General features: G+C 39.9%; 2 protein-coding genes across 3 annotated transcripts in view; one reads left to right on the top strand and one right to left on the bottom strand.

Moving 5' to 3' along the window:
- The window catches only part of FERRY3 (FERRY endosomal RAB5 effector complex subunit 3), a 360,837-nt gene that overhangs the window by 129,930 nt on the left and 204,885 nt on the right, over window positions 1-26,022 (bottom strand). The window lies entirely within an intron of this gene.
- On the top strand, window positions 321-25,883 carry ARFGAP3 (ADP ribosylation factor GTPase activating protein 3). Of its 2 annotated transcripts, none has more exons than XM_068190751.1 (16): window positions 321-506; window positions 6,132-6,250; window positions 6,712-6,784; window positions 9,204-9,335; window positions 10,763-10,849; window positions 11,704-11,785; window positions 12,066-12,122; window positions 13,232-13,278; window positions 14,384-14,529; window positions 16,578-16,703; window positions 17,133-17,255; window positions 19,756-19,893; window positions 20,586-20,709; window positions 21,632-21,722; window positions 24,194-24,282; window positions 24,941-25,883. In XM_068190751.1, the coding sequence occupies exons 1-16, from the start codon at window positions 438-440 to the stop codon at window positions 24,956-24,958; spliced, it is 1,521 nt and encodes a 506-aa protein (XP_068046852.1). In that variant the 5' UTR covers window positions 321-437; the 3' UTR covers window positions 24,959-25,883. The 2 variants fall into 2 exon arrangements, with proteins under 2 accessions (XP_068046852.1, XP_068046851.1); XM_068190750.1 differs by having other exon boundaries at window positions 325-506; window positions 24,161-24,282.

The raw sequence follows: 26,022 nt of genomic DNA, 5'->3' as shown, positions 1-26,022 counted from the left end.
TTTCACGGAAAGGGAGATTAGACACCGGAACGGGCTGCCCAGGGAGGCGGCGGAGTCCCCATCCCTGGAGCTGTTGGAAAGATGCACGTGGCGCTCAGGGCCATGGCGCGGTGGCGAGCGTTCCAAGGCTGGGCCCGCTCATTTCCGAGGTCTCTTCCAGGCCGAATGCTCCCGTGACTCTGCGCAGGGCGCAGCCGGTGGGTGCGGGTTTCCCAGCCCCGCCAGCCGCAGCGCGCACCCCGAGGCCTCGCTCCGCTCCCGTCTCCGCGGCAACCGGGCGGGCCGGGCGGGGCCGCGCCGCCCCTCGGCGCCAGGCGCGGGGCCGGCCGGGCAGCGGCGGGCGGAGCGTCCCGGGAGCGGCGGCGCGGGCAGCCCCGGCAGCACCGGCCCTTCTCCCTCGCGGCTCCCCCGGCGGCCCTGCCGGCTCTCCCGGCGCCATGTGCGAGCCCAGCAAGCAGGACATCGCCGCCATCTTCAAGCGGCTCCGCTCCGTGCCCACCAACAAGGTAAGGGGCCGGGCCGGGCCGGCGGGCAGCGCTCCGCCGCGGTGACACGTCGCACAGCCGGCGGGGCGGGGGCGGCGCGGGGCCCGCAGCCCGGCACGTCTCGGCCGGGATAGCAGGGAAAGGCCCGGTGGGTCCTCGGGGTGGCTGTCCCGGGAGAGGGGGAGCTTTTCCCTGCCTGCCCCCCGTCCCTCCGGCCGGCATCCCGCATCCCGCATCCCGAAGGGATGAGCTCTTGGGGAGGGAGGTGCGGCGCCCACCGGGTGCCTGAGCTCCGCTGCGAGGGTCAGCTCCGCTGAGCATAAAAGCAAGTTTCCATCCAGCTGCAACGGAGCGTTGAGTGTGTGTTTATTTTGGTTTGTTGTTTTTTTCCTGGTTTTATTATCCAATGAAGTGGCACAGCCGCTTCTGCAGTGATAAAAGTTTGTTGCTTTTTACTCTTGTTGGGCTTGTCCCGGGCTCAGGGGGGTTTTTCCGTGCTGTGAAGGTGGTTCTGTAGTGCCCACTGGGCTGGGAAAGGTGGCTGGCCAGGTGACGCGGCACAAGTGCCTTCAGCTGCTCTGTGCTGCTTGTTTGTGTTGGCTTTGCGATGTACGCTGAGAACATATGTGAAATATACACCCACCAGGAAACTTGGGATTAGCGTTATGAAGGAACACGTTGGGTTTGTTCTCTGGGAATAGGAATCCGGATGTCTTTTTCTGGTCCAAAACTGACTTCCACTCTTTGAACACAATGCTTTAGGACTGTACGGGTCTGGTTTCTCAAAGCAGAGCTCAGAGGTGAGCACTCAGTTTCGAACAAAAGTATTCTTAAAACTTGCCTTTTCAGTGGGGTAAAAAGTTTATCAAGGAAAGGTCCTAGTCCCAGCAACGAGGGTGAGAGATCTCTTACAAGCTCCTGAAATTCACTGGCACTCTGCCTGGAAATGGAGTAGTTTAGGGCTATTGTGGTGCTTTTTTTGTATTGGGATCACAGGAGAACTAGAAAGTACTGCCCCTGCCTGGCAAGCATGGAGTGCCTCGAGCAGTTCCCCAGTGCTGGACTCCTTGTTCTGTGTAGATTTAATCAGGTGGATGTGGTACCTGTGGTTGCTCAGGTGTATCTGTCTCCCCATGTCAGATGCCACACAGAAATTCAGTGTTGACATAGCAATAGTAGCACAATGTGTGCTGCCACTCACCGAAGTGGCTCAGGCACAGAGACCTCGATAACAGTGCGGTGGTGCCCGGTCTGAGTGACCTAAGAAGGTAGAGCGGGAGAGTGGAAAACAGCAGTTTAGATCTCACAACTGTCCCACTCCCACCTCTCTGACCGTTCTCCTGAAGTAAAAGTTGTTTCTTCCATCAATTTCTCCTCTCATGTTTGTTTCCTTTCTGTTTGTTTCCTTTCTGTTTGTTTCCTTTCTGTTTGTTTCCTTTCTGTTGTGTTCCTCTTAAGGAGTCTGTCTGCCCCTTTTATTTGTAAGTCTCTTTTTTTGGTGGAGGGGAAAAAAGACATGGGAAAGTGCAAATATTGAAAAGGGTTCTGAATTAAAAGCTTAGTAATTTGCTTTAGCTGTGCAGTTTATGGGTAGAGTTTAGGAAGAACTGCCTGGTCTAGGCAGGCATGTGCATTTACACTGTTCTGGGTGCTCTGCAGTAGTTCTTAGTGCATGTGAGCTTGGGAAAAGAATTCTCAATTAAATAAATGTGCAGTTCAATATGTGGGTTAGAGTGTGTTGAAAGTGATGTTTTAATAATTACCTTGAAATTAACATCTGTAATTTGATGTTAGTTCCCTTTAAGATGAGGTTTTGAGTTCTTGGTGTCTTTGGGTGTTACATAGTGTAAAGCTGCCTGATGACAGCAGACTGTTGATCAGCTGCCTGATGACAACGAACATGTTACAGTTATTAAATAGGATGTATTTTGTACCCATAAAAATGTTCATAGTCCTTAAGCTACTTGATATTGTTAACTTGAGTGTTTGAGCTCTACAGCTCAACCCCTTGAAGACTTGCACACTCAGGATGTGCTGAAAGTCTCTTTGATTCTGTCAGATCTTTTAGATCCTCTGAAAATATTTTTTCATTTCTTTCTTTCATCCTGTCTCTGCTTGGACTCCCAGTGTGTGTGTTGTGCTGTTGGTTTATCAGTAGTTGAGTTTTGTTACTACAGTGTGTGTTTGGGTGTGGTTTGTGTTTGTGTTGGGTTTTACCCCAGGATGGACTCTACTATCTTGTGTCCCTGAAGTCATTTTGAGACGATGACACTTGCATTGCAGTTCCCTCCCTTAGGGTGGCATTCCTGGCCAGGTGGCTGTGCTGTGAGTTGGCCCTACCTTTGCTCCGAGTCCAAGTGCCCGTGCAGAGCTGCTGCGCAGTGGGATCGGCTGCTGGGGTTAGTAGTGCTGATGTAAGAGAAGAAGGAAAGCATATCTGGGGACAGTGGCTGGTGACTAAGTGGAGCTGCTTGGGTTCAGATCCCCTTGGCTGAGTGTGGCACTGCCTCCTGAGTTGCAGCCAGATCAGTGTTCAGGCAGCTGGATCCACAGCCTGGGAATGGCAAGGTGTGGAACTGCCCTGGGGCTGGAGCCCCACTCCGGGGGAGGTTCAAAATGGGGAGGCTGAAGGTCTCCTTGTAACCCTGACCTCAGGGATAAGTGCCCTTGCTGAACCCACTCACTTCTTCTGCTTGTGCCAAAAATAGCATTTCTATCAGCTATTTATTACTGCATTTCCATAGCCAAAGTCAATATTTTATTTATTTATTCTGTAATGTAGGTGCTTTGCGCAAGGTGGATGTTTTATGATTTAACTGCTTGCTGTGGATTATACCCAAATCTCCGTGTTTGCTCTTGTACAAACATCTCAGTTAGGTCTTTGGCTGTTTTTTTTCCAAAGTGACTCTTACCGAATCTACACTGTGAAGTGTTTCAACACAAAATAAACAAAAAGCATGCAAGTGTATTTTGAAAGCACTAGATTATTTAAGCATATCCTTCAAATTTGTTTTTAATCAATATTTTACTTGCACCTAAAATTACAGTTTGTCTGTTTTTCAGATGGAAAGAGTTTCATAGGGTAGCTCTGAAATTGATTTTAATTTCTTCCCCCTGATTCTTCTTAAAATTTATCTGGTGGGAAGCATTTTAAAAATTGAGAAAACTAAGCAAAATTATTCTAAATGTTAGGGAAACATGCATCTATTTCTGTTGCATAACATTGATGGAAATAGCAGCTCCTCCTTTGCTTTCAGAAGAAAATTGGATGTTCCTGCTTGCTTCTCAGTCCTGAAAGGTACATTTTTGTGCCTGTGAATAATCTCCACATGTGTCTGGTAGGGACTCCTGTGTGAGTGAAGATACTGAGCTGTGGCAGCCAACTCCAAGGTGATGCAATTGACTTAAGATGTTGAAATTACAAAGTGCTCATAATTGGAGGATAGAAAAGGGAAGAGAATCTTCAGGTATGCTTACGACTGAACTTTTAAAAACACAGGTGTTTTTTTTTAACCACCCACTCCAGATTCTCGTTTCCCATTTGTACTCCAGGGATTTTCCACAAGGCTTCCAGCTGTAAGTCAGCTTTGCTCTCCTGTATCAGAAGTGAGACCAGGGTTGCTCTCTTGGCTTTGGTTTCAAGCAGAATCTTCTCCTTTTTTGTTGTCCCCATCCTCCTTTGGCCTTGTAAGAAAAAGCTTGAAAATAGTCAATTTAAAAGGAAGATGAGTCTCATGTTTTTTAAGGAGCTGCTTCAAAGAATTTGGGAAAAAAAAGAACAACTTCCGGCTACGTAGGCTGTGTGTTTTCTTAGAATATGGCATACATGAAGTCTTACTCATTCTTCTTTCTCCCCCACCCCTTCTGTGCCATTCTTCCACCTGAGCTTGTTTCAGGGACTCCCTGTAACCCCTCCTGTTGTCACCCATTCTGTGTTGCTCTCATTTCTGCTGGATGCCAGTGAATGCCCCATTTCCACGGACAGGAGTGGAATATGGAAATAACATTAATAAGTGTTAGGTCCCTTTTGAGAGGGAAAGACAGGATTTGAACCTGCAGGACCTGTGATCTCCATGGTTTCTGTGTGTGTTACCAGTCATTAGCTAACTGAAGCTCACCCTTAAAGTGTTCAGTTGTTGGATGAGTTAATGCTGGATCTGCTGGTGAACTGTGCTTGTGCCTGATAAATTTGGACTGCTCAAGCTGGATAGACCCACATTAAACTGAGGAGTTTAGCCTCAAACTGCTCCTGGGCATGTAGTTGAAATTAATTTGGATGGATGATGGGTGACATGACTTGAGCCCAGACTCAGGGCTTGTTTGACTGTGTATGTACAAAAAAAATAGAGACAAAAATCTCTATCCAGAAACTCCAGAGGGAGTTTCTGTCAAGGAGACTTCTTAATTTTATTTTTATTTTGTTGTTCAGCTTGGCAAGGAGGTGCTGGAAGCTTTGGCCTGTTTATGATGTAACATATGTCCCCACCTGTCCTGGAATAAACTTTCTTTTTTATATCTGCATATAGCTAGAACTTCCCTTGCTATCTGAGGATGCATTAACTTTATAGGAGGATGTTAAAGGATAAAGTTGCAAATTGGAATGGTGTCAATTTGTGTGTAAAAGCTTATCTCTCTGTGGAGTTATTTCTTATTAGGTGCCCCTGGGTGGATGCTTTTATTGTAAAAATACTTCTGTGCTGTCTTTGCAGATACCTCTGAAAAAGCATTGATCGGATAAAGTCCTGTCATACAGGAATAGATGTGTACACATGGAATTAACTCAGGATAGCTGTTTCTCTTTAAAGTTGTTGTGTTCCTTGCGTTTGATAATTGATTTGTATCAGACAATTTTTTTCTGGTTCTTGCTTTCCTTGGTCAAAGAAGCACAAAACTCAGAATAGCTGAAAAAGGACTTGAAAGTCGTGGTCTGCTGATCTGCAGAGTGTATGAGACACACATGGATACAGCTCTTGCTGTTTTGGCTGAATGTTAGAGGTCCAACGCAGTGGCAGAGGGTAGGAAATTCCTGGGTTGGTCCATGCAGTAATTGTGGACCTGGTTGCTTTTTAACCAGCGTGGCACAGACAGAGGAAAGGCTGATGTGTTAATTGGTGTGTGATGAATCATGCAAATATCTGCAGAGGCTGTCTGGATAAGGAGTGCTCAGAGGCCTTCACACAGCTGGATTGCCATCGCTTGCCCTGAAGGTCAAGGTTTTAATACAGGAAACTAAATAATGATGGCATTAGTCCTGCTGATAACCTTCTGGGGACTCAAAGGTACAGCATGAGGAGAGCCTGCCTTCGGGGAAATATTTCTTACCCACTTTCCTATTCCAGCAGTGCTGGAAGTGCTGTGTTAAACGTGTATTTGAACTAGGCTGATGTGGGTTCTCTGACCTGATTTCTCAACCTGTGTACAGTGGTTATTTTTGGAAATGGGGAGGCTGTAGTTGTGTGGGCAGATTGTGTAACTCCTTTTTAAATGTCTAAAATTAGGATACATGGAGTTGTCATGTCAAGAAATGCTGTAAGAATGAGTTCACAAAGTTGGATCACTGCAGGAGTGTTGCATTGACCTGTAATAAGTGTCTAAGGCCTGGTTATGCTCAAGTCCTGTTACTGATGTTTGTTTGCTTGCTTTAAGGTGTGTTTTGACTGTGGAGCAAAGAACCCCAGCTGGGCAAGCATCACCTATGGAGTGTTTCTCTGTATCGATTGCTCAGGGACTCACCGGTCCCTTGGCGTTCACTTGAGTTTCATTCGGTAAGTATTGGTGTGTTTTGACAGGAAAATTCACCTTTTAATAGTCTTGGTTGTTCACAGACCTGCTCAGGGAGGAAACACATTCTTCCTTCAGCTTCTGAAGCTGTTGACTTTGCTATATCTGATAGCTTCTTGGGAATTGTGTTCCATTTGCCAGCTTTGCTTCCTGAAGCAGCTCACTGTGGTGGCACCTGAGTTCTACCCTTCCAAGCCAAACTATTCTGTGGTTCTGGTACTTGAGCAGTGCTCAGGCAGTCAGCTGGTGCAGTAAATCTGCACCCTGGGCTGGTCCTATTCCAGGTGAGTGTCCCAGCTGCTGACTCAGGGCCTTTTGGGGTCTGATAAATAACTACAGATTACAAAAAAAAGGTGGGGAGAGAAACACTTGGCAAAAAAAAACAGAAACAGAGTGATTTTAAATGGCTTTGGTGGTGACAGTAAAAACATTTCTTTGTGTTTAGGTCAACAGAACTGGATTCCAATTGGTCCTGGTTCCAGCTGAGATGCATGCAGGTTGGAGGAAATGCAAATGCTGTACGTATTCCTGAGTGTTTGCTTTGCACACTGAAGCTTGGTAGGCTTGGAAAATGTTGTCTGTCCTTACCGCCTCTCTTCCTGGGATTATTTTTATTTTTCCAGTCCTTTTTTCTTTGTTACAGCATCCCCCTGGCCCCACCTCCCCATCTTGAAAGAATTCCTCTTGATTCTGATTTCATGCTCCATTCTTGCTCCTTCTCCATTTTGGTGTAGTCTGAAAATGTTTTGTTTTTTTCTTAGAAGTCAGTGATGAAAATCACTGGAAAGGCCAGATCAGATTCCTTGTCAGTACATGTCTAATTTAGACAGCTGCTCAAAGATGGCTTGTAATGCAAGCTTATGGCCCCTTCCTGTGACCATCATTCCTTCCATGGCTCACGAAAAACCATGCCAAAACCCACAGAACTGCCAAAAGTCACCCTGGAGTAAAGATCTGACTTCACCTGAGTTAGCACTGAAGATAAGACATGCTGCATTGTTGGAGGGGGACTAGCAGTGTCGAGCAGTGTCCGAGCAGTGTCGTGGTTTGGACCAATTCACATTGGCTGCTACTTTCAACTTGATTTTTTATGTACTTACACAACGTGTTTGTAAATTGAAGTTCTGTTGACAGCTGTCTTGTTCTCAATCTCCCTTTTTGTTTTTTGTAAGCTCTTTGGCAATCTTCTCCCAGCTTTTTCCACAAATAACTGAGAGTGCTTCCTTAAGTTGACCCACCCAGTGTGGGAACATGCGACTTCGAAAAGCAACTTCTGCTGAACACTTATCCCTTATATTTTTTCATTTGTGCTTGGTCCTTAATATTGTTTCTTTAGGAAACTTCACCCAAGCTTGCTTTCCATAGTGTTTTCCTTGACAGTTTTAGCCATCTTAAGTCTTTAGGGTTTTTCTAATTTTTTTCCTATTTACATACAAAAATGCTGAGTTCAGGGTCATTGTTACTTATCTTCTATTTCTGTGTTTTCCAGTCAGATATTTTTCTTTGAATTTAGCACACAGCAAGTCACTATCTCAGGCTTACAGATCTGAGCAGTTACATGTTGTCTTCTCCCTCTTTTTCTTCTGCCTGTCCTTGCTAAGTTATTCCTTTCTATGTTAGTACTGCTGTTATATGAATGTACTCATCAAGCTTCTGTTATGCCACTTAGTACATAAAAATCACAGTTTTGACTAATGAGAAGAGAGAAATTTCATTGTTAAGAATAGTTTCTTTTTTAGCCAAATGCTTAAAAGCCTGGATTAAATGATACCAATTCTGCTGTGTAAAGGGTTTGAGGCAGTTGGAAAGAAGAAATGGTAAAGTCTGAAGAAGTCTTCTGTTAGTCTTAGAAAGCCTATTAGCAGAAGAATAACAATAAACCTTAATTGTTTAATTTTTTGGGGTTTTGTCTTTCTTCTTGGATGTTCCTGTTTCCTATCATACATTGTACCAAGAGGTGCAGCATACCCTCAGCAGCTCCTCAAATACCTTAAATTCTCAATGGTCTGGTTTGGATTCTTTCAGAAGATTACTACTTGAGACTTGAAAAAACAGATTGGTAAATCATCTGGACATTTGAAGTAAAATTAACACTTTTCTTTTAATGGCACTGAAAAACCATTCCCTTTTGGTTCCAGTTAAATACTAAATTTTAGTTTTACTAACTATTGGCTAGAAGCATGCTAGATTAACATCAATCTTTTGTGTTCTGTAATTGCCTGATGATGCTGAATCCTGGATAATAGCAGTCCTGAGCTTTCTGTTGTGTTTCAGATAGCTAGAAAGTCCTTAGTTCCTTGTGCTTTCAGATCAGCTCTCTATGGTAATTGGAATTAGGGTTCCTAAGAAGCCCCTCTGAGTACCAAGTTAATAGGTGTATATATTTGCATGCAGAAATGCACAATCTTCATTTGTTAATTTTATATAAATACAGAAGCCTATAAACATAAAAATACAGATATGTGCATAGACACCTCTTTCATTTTTAAGAAGACCATTTTTATACACTCATTTTGATACTATTGAACATACATTGATCTCCCCAGCCTGAGAGATGAATCCAAGCAGTGCCTTTTAGAATATTAGGTATGTCCTGTGGAGCACAGTTACTGGCAATTAATTTTACCTCTTCTTTCCTCTTAATCACTTAATTCCAGAACAAGGATTTTTTGTATGTAATGGAAGCTTGCATTTGTATATGCTCTTAAAGCATCACACTGATGTATTGGGGTTTTTTTTCTGTTTTATTTACATGTAAAGAAGTCACCAGAGTGGAGTTTCCTTTGTACTTTGCAGATTACTTAGACTTCATAATTTAAAAGATTAGATTTAGGCAGAGGAGCAGAGTAGTTTGCTCCATTGCAATATGTTTTTGTATCAAGTGTCATTAGCTTTTAAGCCCGATCCTCACAGCATTTTCTGTGTTCTGCTTCCCAGTCTGCTTTTTTCCACCAACATGGGTGCACAACCAATGACACCAATGCCAAGTACAACAGTCGTGCTGCTCAGCTCTACAAGGAGAAGATCAAATCTCTTGCAACACAGGCCACTAGAAAGCATGGGACTGATGTGAGTATGTCCTGAGGCCTGGAGATTCCTGAAAAACTTCCCCTTCTTTCTCTCTGAAGTTACTTTCAATTTCTAATCAGTAATACAAAAGATTATCAGTCTTGAAATAACATGGCTGTTTCTCCATGAACCAAGTAGTGGTTTTATTTTTACTTATCTGAAATTGAATGTTCGAAGGAGTACAGCATGAAAAATTATAATGGAATTAACTAAAGACTATGTGTGATTTAAATGGGGTTTGTTTTGAACAGATAAATAATGTATTTTTTTGTTTTTTCCTTACAAAAATAATATTTGGGAAATTAGCAAGTTGTGTAGAACTTGCTGTTCTCCATCAGAAATGCTGAGGCAGTTCATGCAAGCTGTCAAAACATTGTTAGGGTGCTGACAGGAGTTAAGCAAAGTATCCAGAATTGATTTCTGAAGTGTTAAATGAGTTTGACAACAGTTCTCTTCTTCCTACACAGAAAACACGTTTTGATTGTTTAATTCAGGTTGTTAAAGTTTGTGACTGGTTCATTTGAAATTGATGAGATGAGTGGAAATTAAAAGCAAGAAGAGTTGATTTTTTTTCTCTTATCTGTGCATCAAGCAGCATAAAATTTAATAGATAATTATAATCTTAATTATTCATACTATGGACAATAGAATTCACATCATGAAGTTCAGAGAACATTTCTTTTGACTTAGTAAACAGCTTAAGATGTAAAATGTGTTCAAGTACAATATACTGTGTATATCTAAGTTTATGGCAAGTTCCCCAAATGACTCTTTGAGGAACTGTGATTATCTTGCTTTAATTACAGATTCCATCCAATAGTTTGATATTAAATATTTTTTAAATTCACTAAATATTTAGTAAATATTTTAGCTGTGCACTGCAAACTAAAGTGATTATGTGTTATTTAAATTACTGAAGTAAATTGTTCAGATAATTGCATTTAGTACCAATCATCCCCTCCTCTGTCACATGTTAAAAAATTCCTTTTCTGACTTAGTGATAGAGCTGATTGCTGAATGGTGAGGTGAGCTTGTTGTACCTTCGCTGTCCTTTCTGACAGGGGTCATTATTCCAGCATGGAGTAGGAAGAGCAGTGAGAAAAGATTTGCCTGTGAGTGATCTTGAAGTGCAGGTCACAGGTTGGAGTCCTGTCCTGGGGCACTCTGGAGACCCCAACCCTGAGATCTGGCTTTGCTCAAAGCTCTTGGCTGATCCACCAGGAACACATGAAATACGTATGAATTCAATAAGAAAAGGAATGTCATGTATTGAACACCAGATAAAATTGTGAGGAAAAAATATGGACAAGAAAAAAAATCAATACTTTTTTAACCTGAAAACAAAATAGAGTAGTTTTAAGATTAATGCATTGTAAAAAGAATACATTCATGCAATTAACCTGTAAAATTATGGCCCTTGGTTTCAGCTGTGGACAGATGGGTGTGGAATGGCACCAGTATCACCTCAGAACAAAGAGGAGGAAGATTTTTTTGCATCCCATGTTTCTACCAAGGTACAAATTACCTGTCTAATTCTTGTTTGCTCTCTAAACACTTTGGTTGACTTTGAGCTCTATGGTGAAGATTAAACCCTGAAAGAAAACTTTATAGAGAAAAGGTAGGTCAGGGAGTTAATATTTATCTGCTTTTCTTTCTGTGAGTCTCAGAATTCTTCCTGGATGTGAACCACTTCCTAAGATGATCATTTTAAATGACCCACATAGTAGCTAAATATGGAATGAAAATCTATTTTTTTTGTAGACACAACAATTCCACTTGGAGCCAGGATTTCTTGCTTGGAAGTGCTCTGATATAAATGTACTGTGTGGTACCTTGGGTTTTCAGTCAGCAAAGTGTAACAGTTCCTACAAAATTTGTTGGGACCTGGTCACAGACCTGCTTTTTGAGGGGGGATGTGTTTGAAGGGAGTGGGAGGTTGCACCAGGAATATTGGGAGGACTGCTCACAATCAAAAATGTGTAAAAAACACATTTGTTAAGTGCAAGAGCTTCTAGTGGGGAGAAGGTGTGCTGATGATACGTAAGTAAATCATCCAGCATACAATAAATAAATCTATAGCACAGTTAAAATGCATATTACTGGTTTTGATGGTAAACAGAATTCCAGAGAGGAGAAATAAAAGTGCTCAGGAGTGGATTGAAACCATCTTGTTTTTAGTAAAGGTAGGCTTTTCTTGTAATTTTAATAGCTGCCCTTATGTGTACAGGTTTTAATCCTAAAAGATGTAATCATAGGAATTCAGTATTAATAAACCAGTGATGCTTAGGCAGTCTTTAGCTAAGTGCTCATATTTATTTGGTGTATTCTATTTTCTGAGCACTTTTGATTCTGTCTGTTTTTTTCCAAGGCAAAGGATACAGAGTGGGTGTTACCAGAACCAGTTTCTCTCCAGCAGAAAACTTCAGAAAACATTCCAGAATCCTGTGAAGGTATGACTGATTCTTTGTTAACAATAAGTTGCATTTTTCTGATATTCTCTTAGTTTAGTCTATTTTTACCCTGCTTTAATAGTTAAATAACCTAAGCATGCTTAATAACACAAGAATTTGGGGTGCCTCCTGCCCTTTTAGTGACTGGGAAAGCTGTGATGGAAACACCACATTATGGTGTCTCTACCAGGCACTACCCTGAGTACAGTGAGATGTGTTTTAGTACTTCATTCTAAAGAGCCTCCTGATATTCTTACCCTTGTTATTCCTTATCTTTTAGGATCAGAACATGGACCAAGTGTTGATGGCCTTGGCACATCTCCACAGCCTGCATTAGGTAATGAGTGCAAGCAGCAGAAGAGAGCAGCAAGTGCAGGGAACCCAAATATCCCTTTGGACAGAGAATGTCTGCCTAGGAAGAGCTGTGGAAATAGATTTTGCTCCCTTTTCAGAAATCTGAACATAAAAACTTGGACTGGAAAAATCCTGTGTTGATAATGCAGTATCTTCAGTGACCAGTTAACACTGAGCAGTTTGTCATACCGTGAGTAAGGAAAAAAAGCTGATGGGAATAGAATAGAGTAAAATACCTCAGTGATTTGTCACTGTGAGGCTTGTCCTGCAGGACCAGGCTTCTGAGAACAAGTATTGATTCTCAGCAGCATAGAGTAAATGCTGTCTGGGCCTCTTTCAGTTCTTTAGGCAGGTATGGTCTTCATCACTGATTTTATTTGGGTTTGGTTATTTTAGAGCTGGAGACTACAAAAATCTCTACTGGATGCGCTTCCTGCTTTTCTCATTTGCATCTTTAGCATGTTCTCCTAAAACAAGTGCTTTTTTTCAATGGTTTGGACATCACAAATTCTGTCTAAAGGGAAGAATTTCTGTTCTGTGTATGCCCCTTTCCACACAAATTTCAGCTCAGAGTAGTTTTTCTGTGTGCACAGACATCCACTAGGGTGCTGTAGGAGCAGTTGATAATACAACAGTAGGAGCTATTTATAATGCTTGTGGTGTTTTAGTGATGCAGGTATGTTTTATGTGTGTCACTGGTGGGTTTGAATACAGACAGTGCCTTTCTAGACAGGAAAAAACTCATCTCGGAAGTGATACGAGGTCAGGTGGACCCCAGGTATGATTCAGAAGAGCAAGTCCTGCTTTCCTGTTCGGTTATCTAGCAGGAATCTGCAGCAGACAACTGAGCTGTAATTTTATTCTTACTGCATATTTTCAAGAGATGCCAATCAAAGGTAGCTCCCCACATTTTCTTGGAGATATCCACAGCTCTGTTACATGGCCTGGTTTAGTATCTCAACCCCTCAATTTAGAAAGGCATGAAAATAAATGGCAAAAACTGCTTTGAGGTTGATGTTATGGAAATTGCCTTCTGCAGTTCTGGAATTAATAAAAATTGTATGTTAACTAATATACATTTAATCCTTGCAGAGAACACCACCTTCATAAAAAAGAAGCCAAATCAAGCTAAGAAGGGGGTAAGTGTATGTAAACAAGGAGTATTTTTAACTGTATTATAGGTCATTTAAAATAGTTTAAAGATAGTTTACAGACTTGCTTCTGTGTGGGGTCTTAGCACTTTCTTAGTATCTGGTCTCTGTAAAAAGGCAGGAAGAGAGCTTAGTGTCTCTGAATGATGGTTCAAGGCACAGGAAAACTGAGGAAGGCAGCTCAAGTTTTGAATGTGTGGCTGTTGCAACTCCAGAAACAGCCCTAATAGTCACCCTAGTGCCACCCTAATCATGGGCTGTCAGGGTGACAGCTTGTTACAGGGATTCACTCCTTTTAAGTCTGGGCCACTGTAGGACAGAAGATTTTGAGGTTTTATTGGAGCAGATAATTTAAATTAAATCCCATGATTTTGTGCTCCCCCTAGAAGACCCTTATACCCAAGAGGATTTTTTTATTCTGAGTGGTTTGTGCAGATCTGTTCCTTTCCAGTGACAACAACAGAACAGGGTTGACAGGTGCAGGAACAGTTTGTGATCTGTGTGTGCATGGCCTGGAGCTTTTACATGAAGGATTTAAACCAATAAAAGGTGAAGATAAATGCATTGTGAATTTTACTGTTGCTGCAGTGTTGCAGGTGAGGAACTAAACACAGAGGAGACTGAGAGCAGCAGTTTGAGGGCTGTGCCACCATTTGAGTCAGCACCATTGCATCCATATTTGCAGTACTAGGTGTTTTATAAATCTGATAATGGTTCCATTGCAACAAAATTTATTATATTATTCCTATACAACAAAAGAAACCAAAGTTGTTCTGTGTGTTATATTTGTTAGAGCCTGCCAATCTGAACAGTTAAAACCTGAATACTTCAATTTTTCTGTGGGACTTCACTGCAAAGCTAACTAAATTTGTTAGAACAATTAGCAGAAGCAGAATTTTGAAGTCCAAAATATGGAAAGAAGTATTTTCTCTGCTCCAAATTGTCCTTGCTGTCTGCAAGGTCTGCTCCCAGACAGGATGTAGTGTTTGCTGTTGCTTGCACATCTGGCTGTTGAGTCAGCTGGTGGTTCAAACCCACCAGTGACACACATAAATATTGGGGCTTTTGGTTTTTTCTTTTTCAATAATTCCAGCTTGGTGCCAGAAAAGGTGGTTTGGGAGCCCAAAAAGTGAGCAGCCAAAGCTTTAATGAGATTGAAAAACAAGCACAAGCTGTAGATAAAATGAAGGAACAAGAGGATCTTCACAGTAGTAAGAAAACTGAGAAGGAAGAGCCACTGTAAGTATGAATTAATTATACTATGGTAAACCTTGAAGCCTATTTTAATGAGCTACTTGACAGCATTTTAAATACTACCATAGATTAGCATATGCAAATAAAACTTCAGTTCTTCAAAAAAATGCCCAAACATGGTTAAGATGAGCCAAGCAGTAATTCCCCCAGTGCCTTTTTTGGCTACTAAATATATGCTTATACAGTTGATGGGCTACTCTAGAAAATTAAGTATTAGGTAGACTCTTGGCTCTTGAAATGTTTTCATCTCATGCTAGTTACCTAGTTTATTTTGGTTTGGTGTAGTGAGCTCAATACTATTGAAAGCAGTCTTTCTGAGAGCATAGGGAATATTCAGCTTGTACTTACTGCGTAAGAGCAGGGGATATTTAAGTATGTCTCATTGCCTGATTAAGTTTTCAGCTGATTTATACTGGAACTGCCTTCACTTTCACCAAAACCCTTTGAATAATTCTGTCTGAGGTCTTAAATCTATTGGTCCACCTTAATTAATAGACACTCAACCCTAAAGCTCAGAGGGGGCTGTTCCTGATCCTGCTGCTATCTGCTTTTGGTTTTTAATATTTCATTAATTGTCATCAAAATTATACTACTAAGTAGTTGGTCAGTGTACGCTTCTACTGTTACAGAGCTTGACATCCTGTCAGGTGCTAGAGAATCCATCCTATGACCTTTTAAGAAGTTTTCTGAATTGTTACATAATTACAGGATCACTTTTTGCTCATGATTCCAAGGTCTTTGGTCTATAATCTCCTCCCCATTCCTTTTGCTCACTTTTATGTTGTCCTTGCAGAAATTAATGTTTATGTTGCGGTAAAAATGCCAGTCACAAGGGGATCATTTCATGTGTTTTAACCACGACATCATGGTTCTTGGTGTTTGCCAAAAACTACCAGTGGAGAGACTCTGAAGTAACAACTAAATAATCAAAAAAAAAAAAAAAAAGGACTGTTAATGTATTACTGTTCTTTATCAATATTGTCTTTGACTGTATAATTTAGTTTGGAAGAAAGTCTCAAGCAGTGTCTTGGGTTTTGTGTCAGAAATTTATAAATCTAAAGATCCAAGCCAGCTTTTATTAAAAAGTTCTCCAACGTTTCTGCAGTAGCCAAAACCCTATAAAAATGATTGTAAACACGAGGGATGCACATACACTGAGTTTATGGATCCAGTCCCAGTGGAGGCAAGAGAGCTGTGTTTCCCTGAGATTATCAGTTAGGTGGCAGCAGATACCAAAATGAAAGGAAGGGTAAACTCTGCTAAAACTGCATTTCTTCCAACTAATTTGTGTGGTGGTTTTAATTTTAAAAGCTTGAGTAATAAGCTTTGCTAAATTAATTCAATATGACTTTGTTATGTGGCAAGGAATGTAGTTTAATATTTGGAACGAGGAAGAATTCTGAGACTTAAATGTGATTTTAAATTAATGCACAATTCCCTTATCTTCTGCTGTGCACTGACAAGAATAGATAGCTGAAATTACATCTACAAACTTGATCAGTATTCCCATTTGTTTTAATCAACAGCAAATAAGATTTTGATGTTCGTAAAAGAGATTTCCTCAGAAGGGCTGCTAATCTTACTGCATAAGGTGCTGGTAGATGTTACCAGTTATTCCTTTCTGCTTTGCAGCATTTCTGCCAGCAGCATCCAAAATTTCATTTGCCTTTCTTCTGATAGTTCATTTGTATTTCGTGCCAGTTGAGACTTATGAATTAAAATATTGCTGAGTTGCTCATTAAAATCAATAAAAATTGTATCCCTTTTGACCTGACAAATTAAATTTAAACAGTATTTCTGCAATTCTGTAATCAAGAGAAAAACCTCAGTCTCTGCTGCGCTGGTGTGACTGGAAAATATGAAGATGGTTTAGAGGTAAGGGATGGAGACTTAGCTGGGCCCAGATGTGCCTTAAGGGAAGACATTAGAAAATATAGTGCTACAATAAATATTGTTAATGTTCTACTGATATTCCTGGGTTGATCATTCGGTGTAGCATTGGACATTTCTCTGGTAACTGTGTTTTTTTCCAGTGTATCATCTTTAAGGTTGGCCTACAGAGATCTTGATATTAAAGCAAGAGAAGAAACCTTAAACCTCTCTGGTAAGAAGAAAACGGAACTGGAGAGGCTTGGCATGGGATTGGGCAGCAACAGGAGGTATGTGAAATTCTGGAATCTGTATTTGAAATACTCTGTGGTTTTATGCACTTATTCCTCATTTTACTCAGGAAATGAAGAAATGGACTAGAGCATGTTATGGAAACTTGAGCAATATTAGCAAAAATTCTTTGTCAAGGGGAAGCTTCTGATAGATTTAAGTTCTAACCTGCCTGACAGAGGTCAACCTAGATTATGTTTTCCAGCTGCCAGAATGGACTTTGTGTTCAGAAGTCCTATCCCTACTTGAGAGAACGACAGTTTTCCACGGGTTTCCTTTATTCTAATTCCTCTTTCCTTAAATGTTTGTATAGCTTGGGTTTCTCAGTAGGCTTCAGAAAATAGATTTGGGCTTTGATTTCTTTTTTTTTTCTTTTAGGGTGTGAGTTTTGTCATCTCTTTACATGTTTGTTTTCTTCCTGTCCCCAGTGGCATTTCTCACTCAGTGGCCTCAGAGATGCAGACAATAGAGCAGGAAACACCTACAATTGCGAAGCCGAAGAAAAAGTACATGGATGATGTGGAAGACTCTTACTTCTCTTCTAGCTCGAGGTATTCTGCAAACCTTTGATTCTGGATGGGCCCAGAAGTGTATGCAAGTTCCATAATAATATGCACAGTGTTTTGGAAAGCTGAGATGAAGGCATTTTGAAGCTGTGTACACACCCAGCATGTTTTCAGGGGACATCTGAATCAGAAGAGTGGTAGAAAAGTTGGCTTTGCCTCTGTCACAGATGGATTTGTGAAGGACAGGAGGTAGCTTTGTTGGAAGAGTGGTCTGAACTATGTGTTTGTAGATTTTATCTTGTCCAGAGTCTAGTCTCTGCTTGCACAGACAGTTGCCATATAAACTTTTATTTGCTGTATTCCAAATCCAGTGAACTTATTGTCAGAATGACTTATGCTCATTCCTTTTTTCTTTCTTTCTTGTGCTGCTGTCTTCAAATTAAATAAGCATTGAAGTCTGATATTAGATGTACTACAGTTGCATCATTCTCTGCATGCCAAATGCACAAACTTCAATCTTTTTGAGGTATTGTGCTGCGTGTGTTGTGTGGATGTGTGCAGTCCCATTTCAGAGACTTTTATGTATCTGAACATAAAATGTAAGTGAAAAATAATTGAAGCATTTGTTACCAGAGGATGAATGCAATTCATACTATAAAATATTGCTCTTGGGAGAAGAAAAATAATTAAATCTTTCAGGCACTAATTGCAATGAACCAGCTGTTTCTGGACTGAGAGATGTAAACAGGTGTTGCTTTCATAAACTGCCTTTATTGGATCTGTGCCACAGCAACATGAGAAATTGTACATAATTGCTTGTAGACAGGCAAATGAAAGCACAAAGGCTTTTGTGTCACTATTTTGTAGTGCAATCACTGCAGCAGAAATACACATGTGGGTCCAAGGAAAGTGGCAGCAGTCTTGTAAAATAAAACATAGCATTTCAGTGCTTGCCTTATTTGTTCCCTGAAAAGAACTGTTTCTGCTCTCAAACTATTCATCAGCTACCAGCAAGCAAAGGATGAATTATGGAGGAGCCTTTTAATGTGTTGTGGTTCAATGATTAGAGGATAAATTGTAACCTGGCTGTTCCCTGCTCTTGTTGTTCTGGTTTGAGCTGGGAGGATCTAATTGGAGTTGGTACACAAGTTAATTCTCTTTAAAGAACGAGCAGTCAGATTTGGACTTCTTAAGAGTATTGTTATCCTTTATTTCTAGCTGTGACTTTGAAATCGAGGCAAAGTAGCTTTAGCATCATCTTAGTATATGCCCAAAAGCAAAATAATTATACTGGATATTAGAGTGTTGATAAGTGAATTAAGCAAGCTAAAGGTCTCAAGGCTTAAACATAAAATTGAGGCCTCTGAAAATCCTGAATTTTGATGTTTTGCTTTTGCTACAGTTAATAAAATCTTTATTAATGTCACAATGTAAATTTTTGTTTTCTTTTAAATGCCATTTTTATTTCTCTTCCCCGCCCCAAATACTGAAGAAGTATTTTGCAAAGCTACAAAAATCTGAGAGGAAAGGTTAGAGAAAATAAACACTTTTACCTAAATCAGCTCATGCAGCCCCTGCCCAATGCCATGGTTTTGGTGGCCATTGTGAGACTGGAAAGCTTCAAATCCATAAAAACACTGTGATTGTTTGCTATTATGGAATTTATAAAATTGCTGTGGTTTCTTTTTGTCTGTCAGGAGAGAGGCTCCTACTTTTTGTAGACATTCATTCCAAACCTGTCCCTCATATTTTCCATGCTCAGTGCTGAGACTTGGCTGCTGCAGGTGTCACATTTCTCATAAACTGCAAAAACGAGTGGCCTGACTATTCATAGTGCAAACATGGGGAACTTCCTTTTTTAAGAGTATTTTTCATAAGATGCAGGTGCAGACTTTAATATTCCATCTTGTTCTACTGAATGGTTCCATTCTCCTAACCCCCTGTGGTTTTGATCATCTTTCTCCCCATCCTGGTCATAGCCAAACTTCAGGTAAATTTCTTCAAGCACAAAATCTTAATCTTTGGCATTTTAATAGTTTTTGGTAGTTTCTTTTTTTTTCAAATACTTTCCACATATGCTGAGGTATGTGTAGGTAATCAAAAGGGAAAAAAGTCAAATCATGTACCAGAATTTACAAACATGCTTCATTTTTTTCCTTTTCTTTATTTTGTGTTTTCCTCGCGGTTTTGATGTGCAAGAGAAGATTGCCATATTAAATTCAGACTCACTTTCAATAAATATCTTTTTAGCATTTAATTTTAAGAAAATGTGTGGCAAAACTCACAAGTTCTTAATATTTGGATTAAAAAAAAATACAGAACCAGAAATAAAGGCTTTCCTGCCTGTTCTGAGCCATTGGATTCAACTGTACAAAGCTTCTAAAGCAATATTGTGAAATCCAAATTACTCACTGATAACTGAAATTTGGGTGAAAACACTTGCTAGTGAACACAACAGTCATTATCTAACAACAAATATGTTCACACTTCTCAATAAATAACAAAGTTCTGACTTTTCAATAGGTTTTTCTTCATTTTATTCTAGGTACTCTGATTCTTCAGATCTGAGGAGCAGCACTTTCTCTAAATGGGATGACAATTCAGATGCTTTTTGGAAGAAAGAAAATAATAGTAAAGACATTGATATATTGTTAACTTCAAAAAGCACAGGATTTTCAGACAGGTACACCAAGAAAACCAAACTGATATTTGTCTAGAAAGCCCAAGTTTTAATGTGATTTGAGTCCTGGTCATAGTAGTGGGATTTTCTTCAGTCTGTAGAAGGAGAATTTGGCCAGAACTTGCATCAGCAGTCCAGGGATCTCCTGACTGAATTTCTTTTGTAAGCTGAATTTCTTCCTTACATTTTAAGCACTGTCTGTTGTGCTCAGAGCTGTTCAGTGCATGTAGTCGAGGTAATTCCCAAACACTTTCAGCAAAAGAGGAAGTAGACAAAAGATATGGGGAGAAACTCAAATATTTGCCCTGTTCTGAGCTCACACCTACTTTGTTTATTGTGTGATGAATCAAAGGAAACCTTGTTAACAAATGAATGAAAATTTGGGCTGCTCAGTTCGGAGGATGAAGGTACTGCAGACACAAACAACAGGTCTGACTGTGATGATAAAAAATATCTTTTCTCCATGACAACTGTATTTCTATCTTTGTGACCAAGTAGAAGATGTAGGAATGGGGGCAGGGGAGGTTATATGCTTGGTTGGTGTTTTCTGCCTTTCTTCTTTTTACTTTAAATCATATTTTTCATTTACCTGTACAATGCAGTTTGAGCACTTCAGTGCTTCTTGTTTGATTCCTTTCATTCTGCCACGATGTGAAGCAGGTTTCTCTCCCTGATGCAGTTTATTTTCCTTCCAGGCCTGCATCCCGGCGTAAGCCTGAATATGAACCTTCTGCAAACACAGATGAGGCACAGAAAAAATTTGGCAATGTCAAAGCCATTTCATCAGACATGTACTTTGGAAGGCAAGATCAGGCTGATGTAAGTAGGAAACAGTGATAAGTATTCTTAAATGTTAAATATTCTTTGACTATAAAAATGGTATTCGTGTGAGTAAGAGAGAAGGCAATAAATAGTTAAAATTGGTAAAATTAGGGAGCTTATGGAATTATGTCCCCTTGGTTATTTGTTTGATAGAAATATACAAATTTCTGATAGTTTATAATTTAATTTTAAGGAATTGCAGCTGCATGTAGAACTGTACTTCCATCATTCTGCTTTCATGATAGAAGTGGTAGACTATGATTTAGCACTCCTGATTTTTGATAGAATCAGGCTTAATTTGTTCTAGATATCCAAACTGATGCCAACAAACCACTGCTGAAACATCTTCCTGCTGTGGATTTGTTACATGAAAACATCGTTAATGTAAAGCTAAACAAGTAAAGAAATTGTTCAGTGAACTGCAGGGAGTTGAATCAGTCTAGAAAAAAGAGATTAGTGTTGTGCTGCATTTTGGAGGCAAGATACAGATTTTTAATGAAAAACTAACAGTGTAAATACTAATTAAAAATATAGTTACTGTTTGCAGGGAACTTGGAAAAAGTTGAGTTAAAAGTGTCACGTGGTTGGAAGGGTCAGCAGGATGTTAACTGCAGTGCTTTCCCCTTGGTTTCACATTTTTTAGTTGTTGTTTTTAATGGTTGCACAGTTTTCCAGCAGTTGTAGAGTGACTAACAGCTAGTGGGACTTTTGGGGTTGCAATGATAAATGTCCCTCTTGGGTAACTCAGAAATGAGATGGTGGCAAACTCAGTGTAAGTGATGTGAAAACTGAAATGGGCACAACTTTCAGTATGGTCCACTTCAGTTCTAAATGTCTGCAGTCTCTTAGATTATCTGACATGACCTCAAAAGGTGAGAGCAAGCTGATAAAATCCTTTTTATTCTCAATTCTTTTCCAGTATGAAGCAAGGGCTCGGCTAGAAAGGCTTTCTGGAAGCACATCCATAAGTTCAGCTGACTTGTTTGAAGACCAGAGAAAACAATCAACAGGTACCTATCAAACAGAGTGAGAAACTGGAGCATGTGGGGGGTGCAGGCCCTGACTGCTTCTGATCACAGTCCTCACTGTGTTCTGCAAGCAAAATGCTAATAGCTCAAACAGGCATGGCCCGTGGTCATTGTTTAAAAATTAACCCCTTAAATGTCAAGTTCTCTATTTTTGATTCTGTAAGTTCAGTATTTTATACTGGGGCTGTGTTGCAAATAACAACATTTTTTTATGCAAATAACAACATATTTATTATTTATTTTGCAAATAACATTTATCAAAGGAAAACAGTATTATTTCCCAATGAGGTAATACCTAAATGGACTCTCAGGTAGTTTTTTTGATCAGTTTCCTTAAGTAGCTCATTAGCTGTCACCACAGTATTGGATCTAGGAAAAATCATTAATAAAATGTTGGTGGACTTGAAATTCCCATGTAATCTGTTGCATGGCATATCCGTTCAGTGGGATCTTGGCTTCTACCTCTGACCTTGCAGAATTATTGAGGAAGATCTTCACTTGGATGATCTGTTTCAAAGATTTTTTGGAGCACCTCACATGGGAGAGTGTAGTTCATCAAATCAGAAGGGAGAAAGATTAGATTGAGTGAAAAGAAGCCCCGTAGGGTATTGACGATGTCTCATGTTTTCTTTCCAACACTTCTTGGATTGTGCAATAATGTGCAATGGAAAAGGTGGCAAATGCTGGACCATTGTAGAGGCTTAATCGGTTTACTTTCATTTCTTAACTTTTGAAGAAATTGGAAAGAGTTACTGAAGAACTTGAAATCTAAGAGTAATTATTTAAATAGGCTGCAAAAACAGTGTGCGGCATCTGATTTTACTTTGGAAAAGTAGGAGGGAAAAAAATCCAAAAATACATGACTGTTTAGTTTTGGTCCCCTGAAAGCAAGTTTGAATACACTGACTAGCAGAGAAGTAACTCCTGTTACTGGTTGCTTAAGTAAAAGTTGGGCTTAGAAATTTGAAATGTGAAAAAAAAATTAAAGAGGGAAGAAGATATCAAGCAGAAATCTATAAAGAGCATCTATAATATCTGTAAAACCATGCTGGGTTGAAGAATTGGATTGGGAAGTTTTCTGAATGGGACAAGGCATCTGTGCTACAAACCATCCTCTTATCTTGGGTAAAACAGATTATCTCCAGGATTGTCTGTCTCAGCCTGCTAAGGAGGCAGTGCCTTTAATTTCCCAGGACAGAGGAGCTACAGGTTCCCTCTCCTTCTCTCTCTTCCTCCTCCACCCCTGTTGGAAAGATTAAAAGGAGTCTCCATTTGGAAAATGTCTGGTTTGGGATGGTTACTCCCTGGAGCCCCATTTATTCCTGAGCTCTTTAGGGTGACCTCAGTGTGGCCTTGCAATGCCTGAAGGGAGCCCACAGGAAAGATGGAGAGAGAAACCTTGACAAGAGCCTGGAGTGACAGAAGGGGGAATTGATTTAAAATGACAGAGAGGAGGTTTAGATTGGATATTGGGAAAAAATTGTTCCCTATGAGGGTGGGGAGGCCCTGGCACAGAGAAGCTGTGGCTACCCCTGGATCCCTGGAAGTGTCCAAGGCCAGGTTGGATGGAGCTTGGAACAACCTGGGATAGTGGAAGATGTCCCTGCCTGTGGCAGGGGGTTGGAGTGAGATGATCTTTGAGGTTCTTTCCAGCCCAGGGCCTTTCTGTGGTTGACTCTGTGATCATTGTTCTGTGATCCTGGTTTACTTGGATTTGTGCCTTTGACATCATCCCATACTTGATACTAAGGCATGCCAGTAATTATTTTCACCAATGAGTGGATGATAGTAATTGTTAGTGTGTTAATACTTTGCATGCAGTTAGTTTAGAGTCCAATTAGAGTAGTTAATTAATTATCTTTGATTTCTGTTAGCTTTAGAACAGCACTTTCCATAATAACAGCAGAGCTAATTCTGTCCAAATTTTAAGGAAGGCTGGATTGCCAGCATTGTTCTGGAGTTTTAAAAAATAATTTATTTATATTTACTGTAATTTCTATGGATTTTTCCAAGCCTCAAATGTAGTAAGGCAAAATATATGTGTTTATACAGCATGGAAATCACCCCTCCTCATGCACACAAATAGGGTTCATCACTTCAGCCACCTCTGAAGTGCAGTCATCTTTAAATTGCAAGGGGATGACAGCTGTTGAGGATACAAAGCAACATCACAGAGTGAAAGTACAGAATAAGGCATCTACTATCCAAACATGAATTGCTTTGCTGGGAATGCAGAGTGTAGAGGATGACACTCTTGGGTGGAATTATGAAAACCTGAAAACAATCCAAAGGAAGATGCATTTAAGACATTGAGATCTCTGTCTAGTACTCCTGGTCATACATTGTACTTCAGAGGAGAAAAAAAAAGGTTGATTTTAATATGAAATTCTGTTTCCTCCTTGTGTGTGTTCTCATTTTAGGAAGCTACAATATAACCAATGTCTTGTCTTCAGCTCCTGATATGGCTCAGTTTAAACAAGGAGTGAAGTCCGTGGCTGGAAAACTTTCTGTCCTTGCTAATGGAGTCATGACATCTATACAGGTGAGTAAAAATGTCACAATCTATTAACCATCAGTCGAAGCCTTTCTGTAGGGATTTAGTGCCATGGATCTTGCCACTGAATTATCTTTAGGGAGAAAAGAATGCATTTGGTTTTGAGCTCTGTAGACCTCTCAAAGTAGACAGTAAATCTTTATCATTTAGAAAATAAATCTGTATCTGCTAGCTCACCTTCATTAGGATATCTCTTTTCTTACAATGAAAACAAAAAATCCCATCATGAAAGATATTTGTTGTCACTCTGTTTTAAACTCATCACAGTTCCTAACTCAGAATGGAATAGTTTGGGTGGGAGAGATCTGCATTGATCATCCAGCCCAACTCTTCTGTTGGCTCTTTAGTTGACCTTTGATCCGTGGTTTTGCATGAAATAAGCCCTCCTGGCCTCAGTGTCCAGTATGTTTTGTGCACCAGTCACTTGGCAATTCCTGTATGAGGTCATTGGGAACTCTCAAATGTGAAAATCAGGCTGATTATGCTGGATTTCAACCCCATACTCCAGTTCTTGGAAGCACTGGTCAATTTTCTGAAAGTCTTGAAGACTTCAGCTGCTATTTTTTGGACAAATGGAAATAAAACTGATTTCTTTCCATGGAAAACCCATTCATATCTAGTTTCTTACTTGTTTTTGCTTTTCTAGGATCGATATGGTTCCTAACTGAAGCTAAAAAGGATTCCTCTTCAGGCACACAAGTAATCACTCTGCTGATTCAAATGAAGGTTGCCTTAAGACCGATGATGTTTTTACCTGTTTTACCTGTTTCTTAGTGCAGATTTCTGACTCAGCCTCTTCTTTGTGCTGTTTCATCTTAACAGAGCAGAAATCTTGCAGCAACTTGTTACATTGCATATACTTATTCTTTTTTCTTCCTTTCCAGTCTTTATTTCTTAACAGCCTTACTGTTAGATAAGCTGGGAGCTTTATTTTATTACTGGCTCTGTCTGTGAGGCAGGAAGGAGAAAGGAGGTGGTGGTGTTTAGTAGACTGTAGCAAAATATACATTTAAATTAAACCTGTGTTGCCAGGAAGTAAAAGCTCTTGAACTCATAATTTGATGTGCATTAAAGTGGTGGGGAATTAGTGGTTTAAAACAGTATTCCAGCTAGAAGGTTCTGTGCTTAGATGTGAAATGTGGAGAAGTCAAAATGTAGTAATGCTGAATAGTGGATTTCACCTTGTTGTGGGAACAGTCTATTTATTCCTAATTTTGAAAGTTACAAAAAAAATTGCAATATAGAATCCTTAAGTGCTTTTAAAAATTCTGTATTGTATAAAAATTGAAAAAAAAAAACCTTGAAATATACTAAGGGCCTAATAGAGTAGTTAATTAAATACTTGTCAAAAATGTTTAGCACAATCTTAGATTTTTGATAAATTATCAATTATTGAATAAGGAAATAGTGGGGCTGTGTTTTAGACAGTCTAGAATTTATTGCTGATGACATCCTACATAAAAATTATTATGACCTTAAAGAAAAAACTTTTCAACAAAAAATGAATTCAAGTTGATTCTGTTCTATAATTTTCTTAATTCAAATTTGTAAACTGCTGATACCTAATAAAAACAATTGATATAAACTCAGTTTTGAATTCAGTTTCTTTGTGTGGTCATCAGTATCCAGCTTTCTAAACACTGTCATCTGTATTTTGTCTATACAGTGGTCTGGTAAAATCAGCCTTTAGTTTCAGGTAGTCAAACTTGATTTCTTATTAAATTGCTG

Source organism: Anomalospiza imberbis, chromosome 5 (genome assembly GCF_031753505.1).
Source record: "Anomalospiza imberbis isolate Cuckoo-Finch-1a 21T00152 chromosome 5, ASM3175350v1, whole genome shotgun sequence".
NCBI classification, from domain to species: domain Eukaryota; kingdom Metazoa; phylum Chordata; class Aves; order Passeriformes; family Viduidae; genus Anomalospiza; species Anomalospiza imberbis.
Note: the sequence above shows the minus strand (reverse complement) of the source record. Positions and strands in the feature narration are given on the sequence as shown.

Excerpts from the sequence above, each read along its gene's own strand:
- ARFGAP3 (XM_068190750.1), top strand. The coding sequence starts at position 438 with ATGTGCGAGCCCAGCAAGCAGGACATCGCCGCCATCTTCAAGCGGCTC. Across the intron at positions 6,251-6,711 it reads GTTCACTTGAGTTTCATTCG|GTCAACAGAACTGGATTCCA; the intron begins GTAAGTATTGGT and ends CTTTGTGTTTAG. Across the intron at positions 11,786-12,065 it reads CATTCCAGAATCCTGTGAAG|GATCAGAACATGGACCAAGT; the intron begins GTATGACTGATT and ends CTTATCTTTTAG.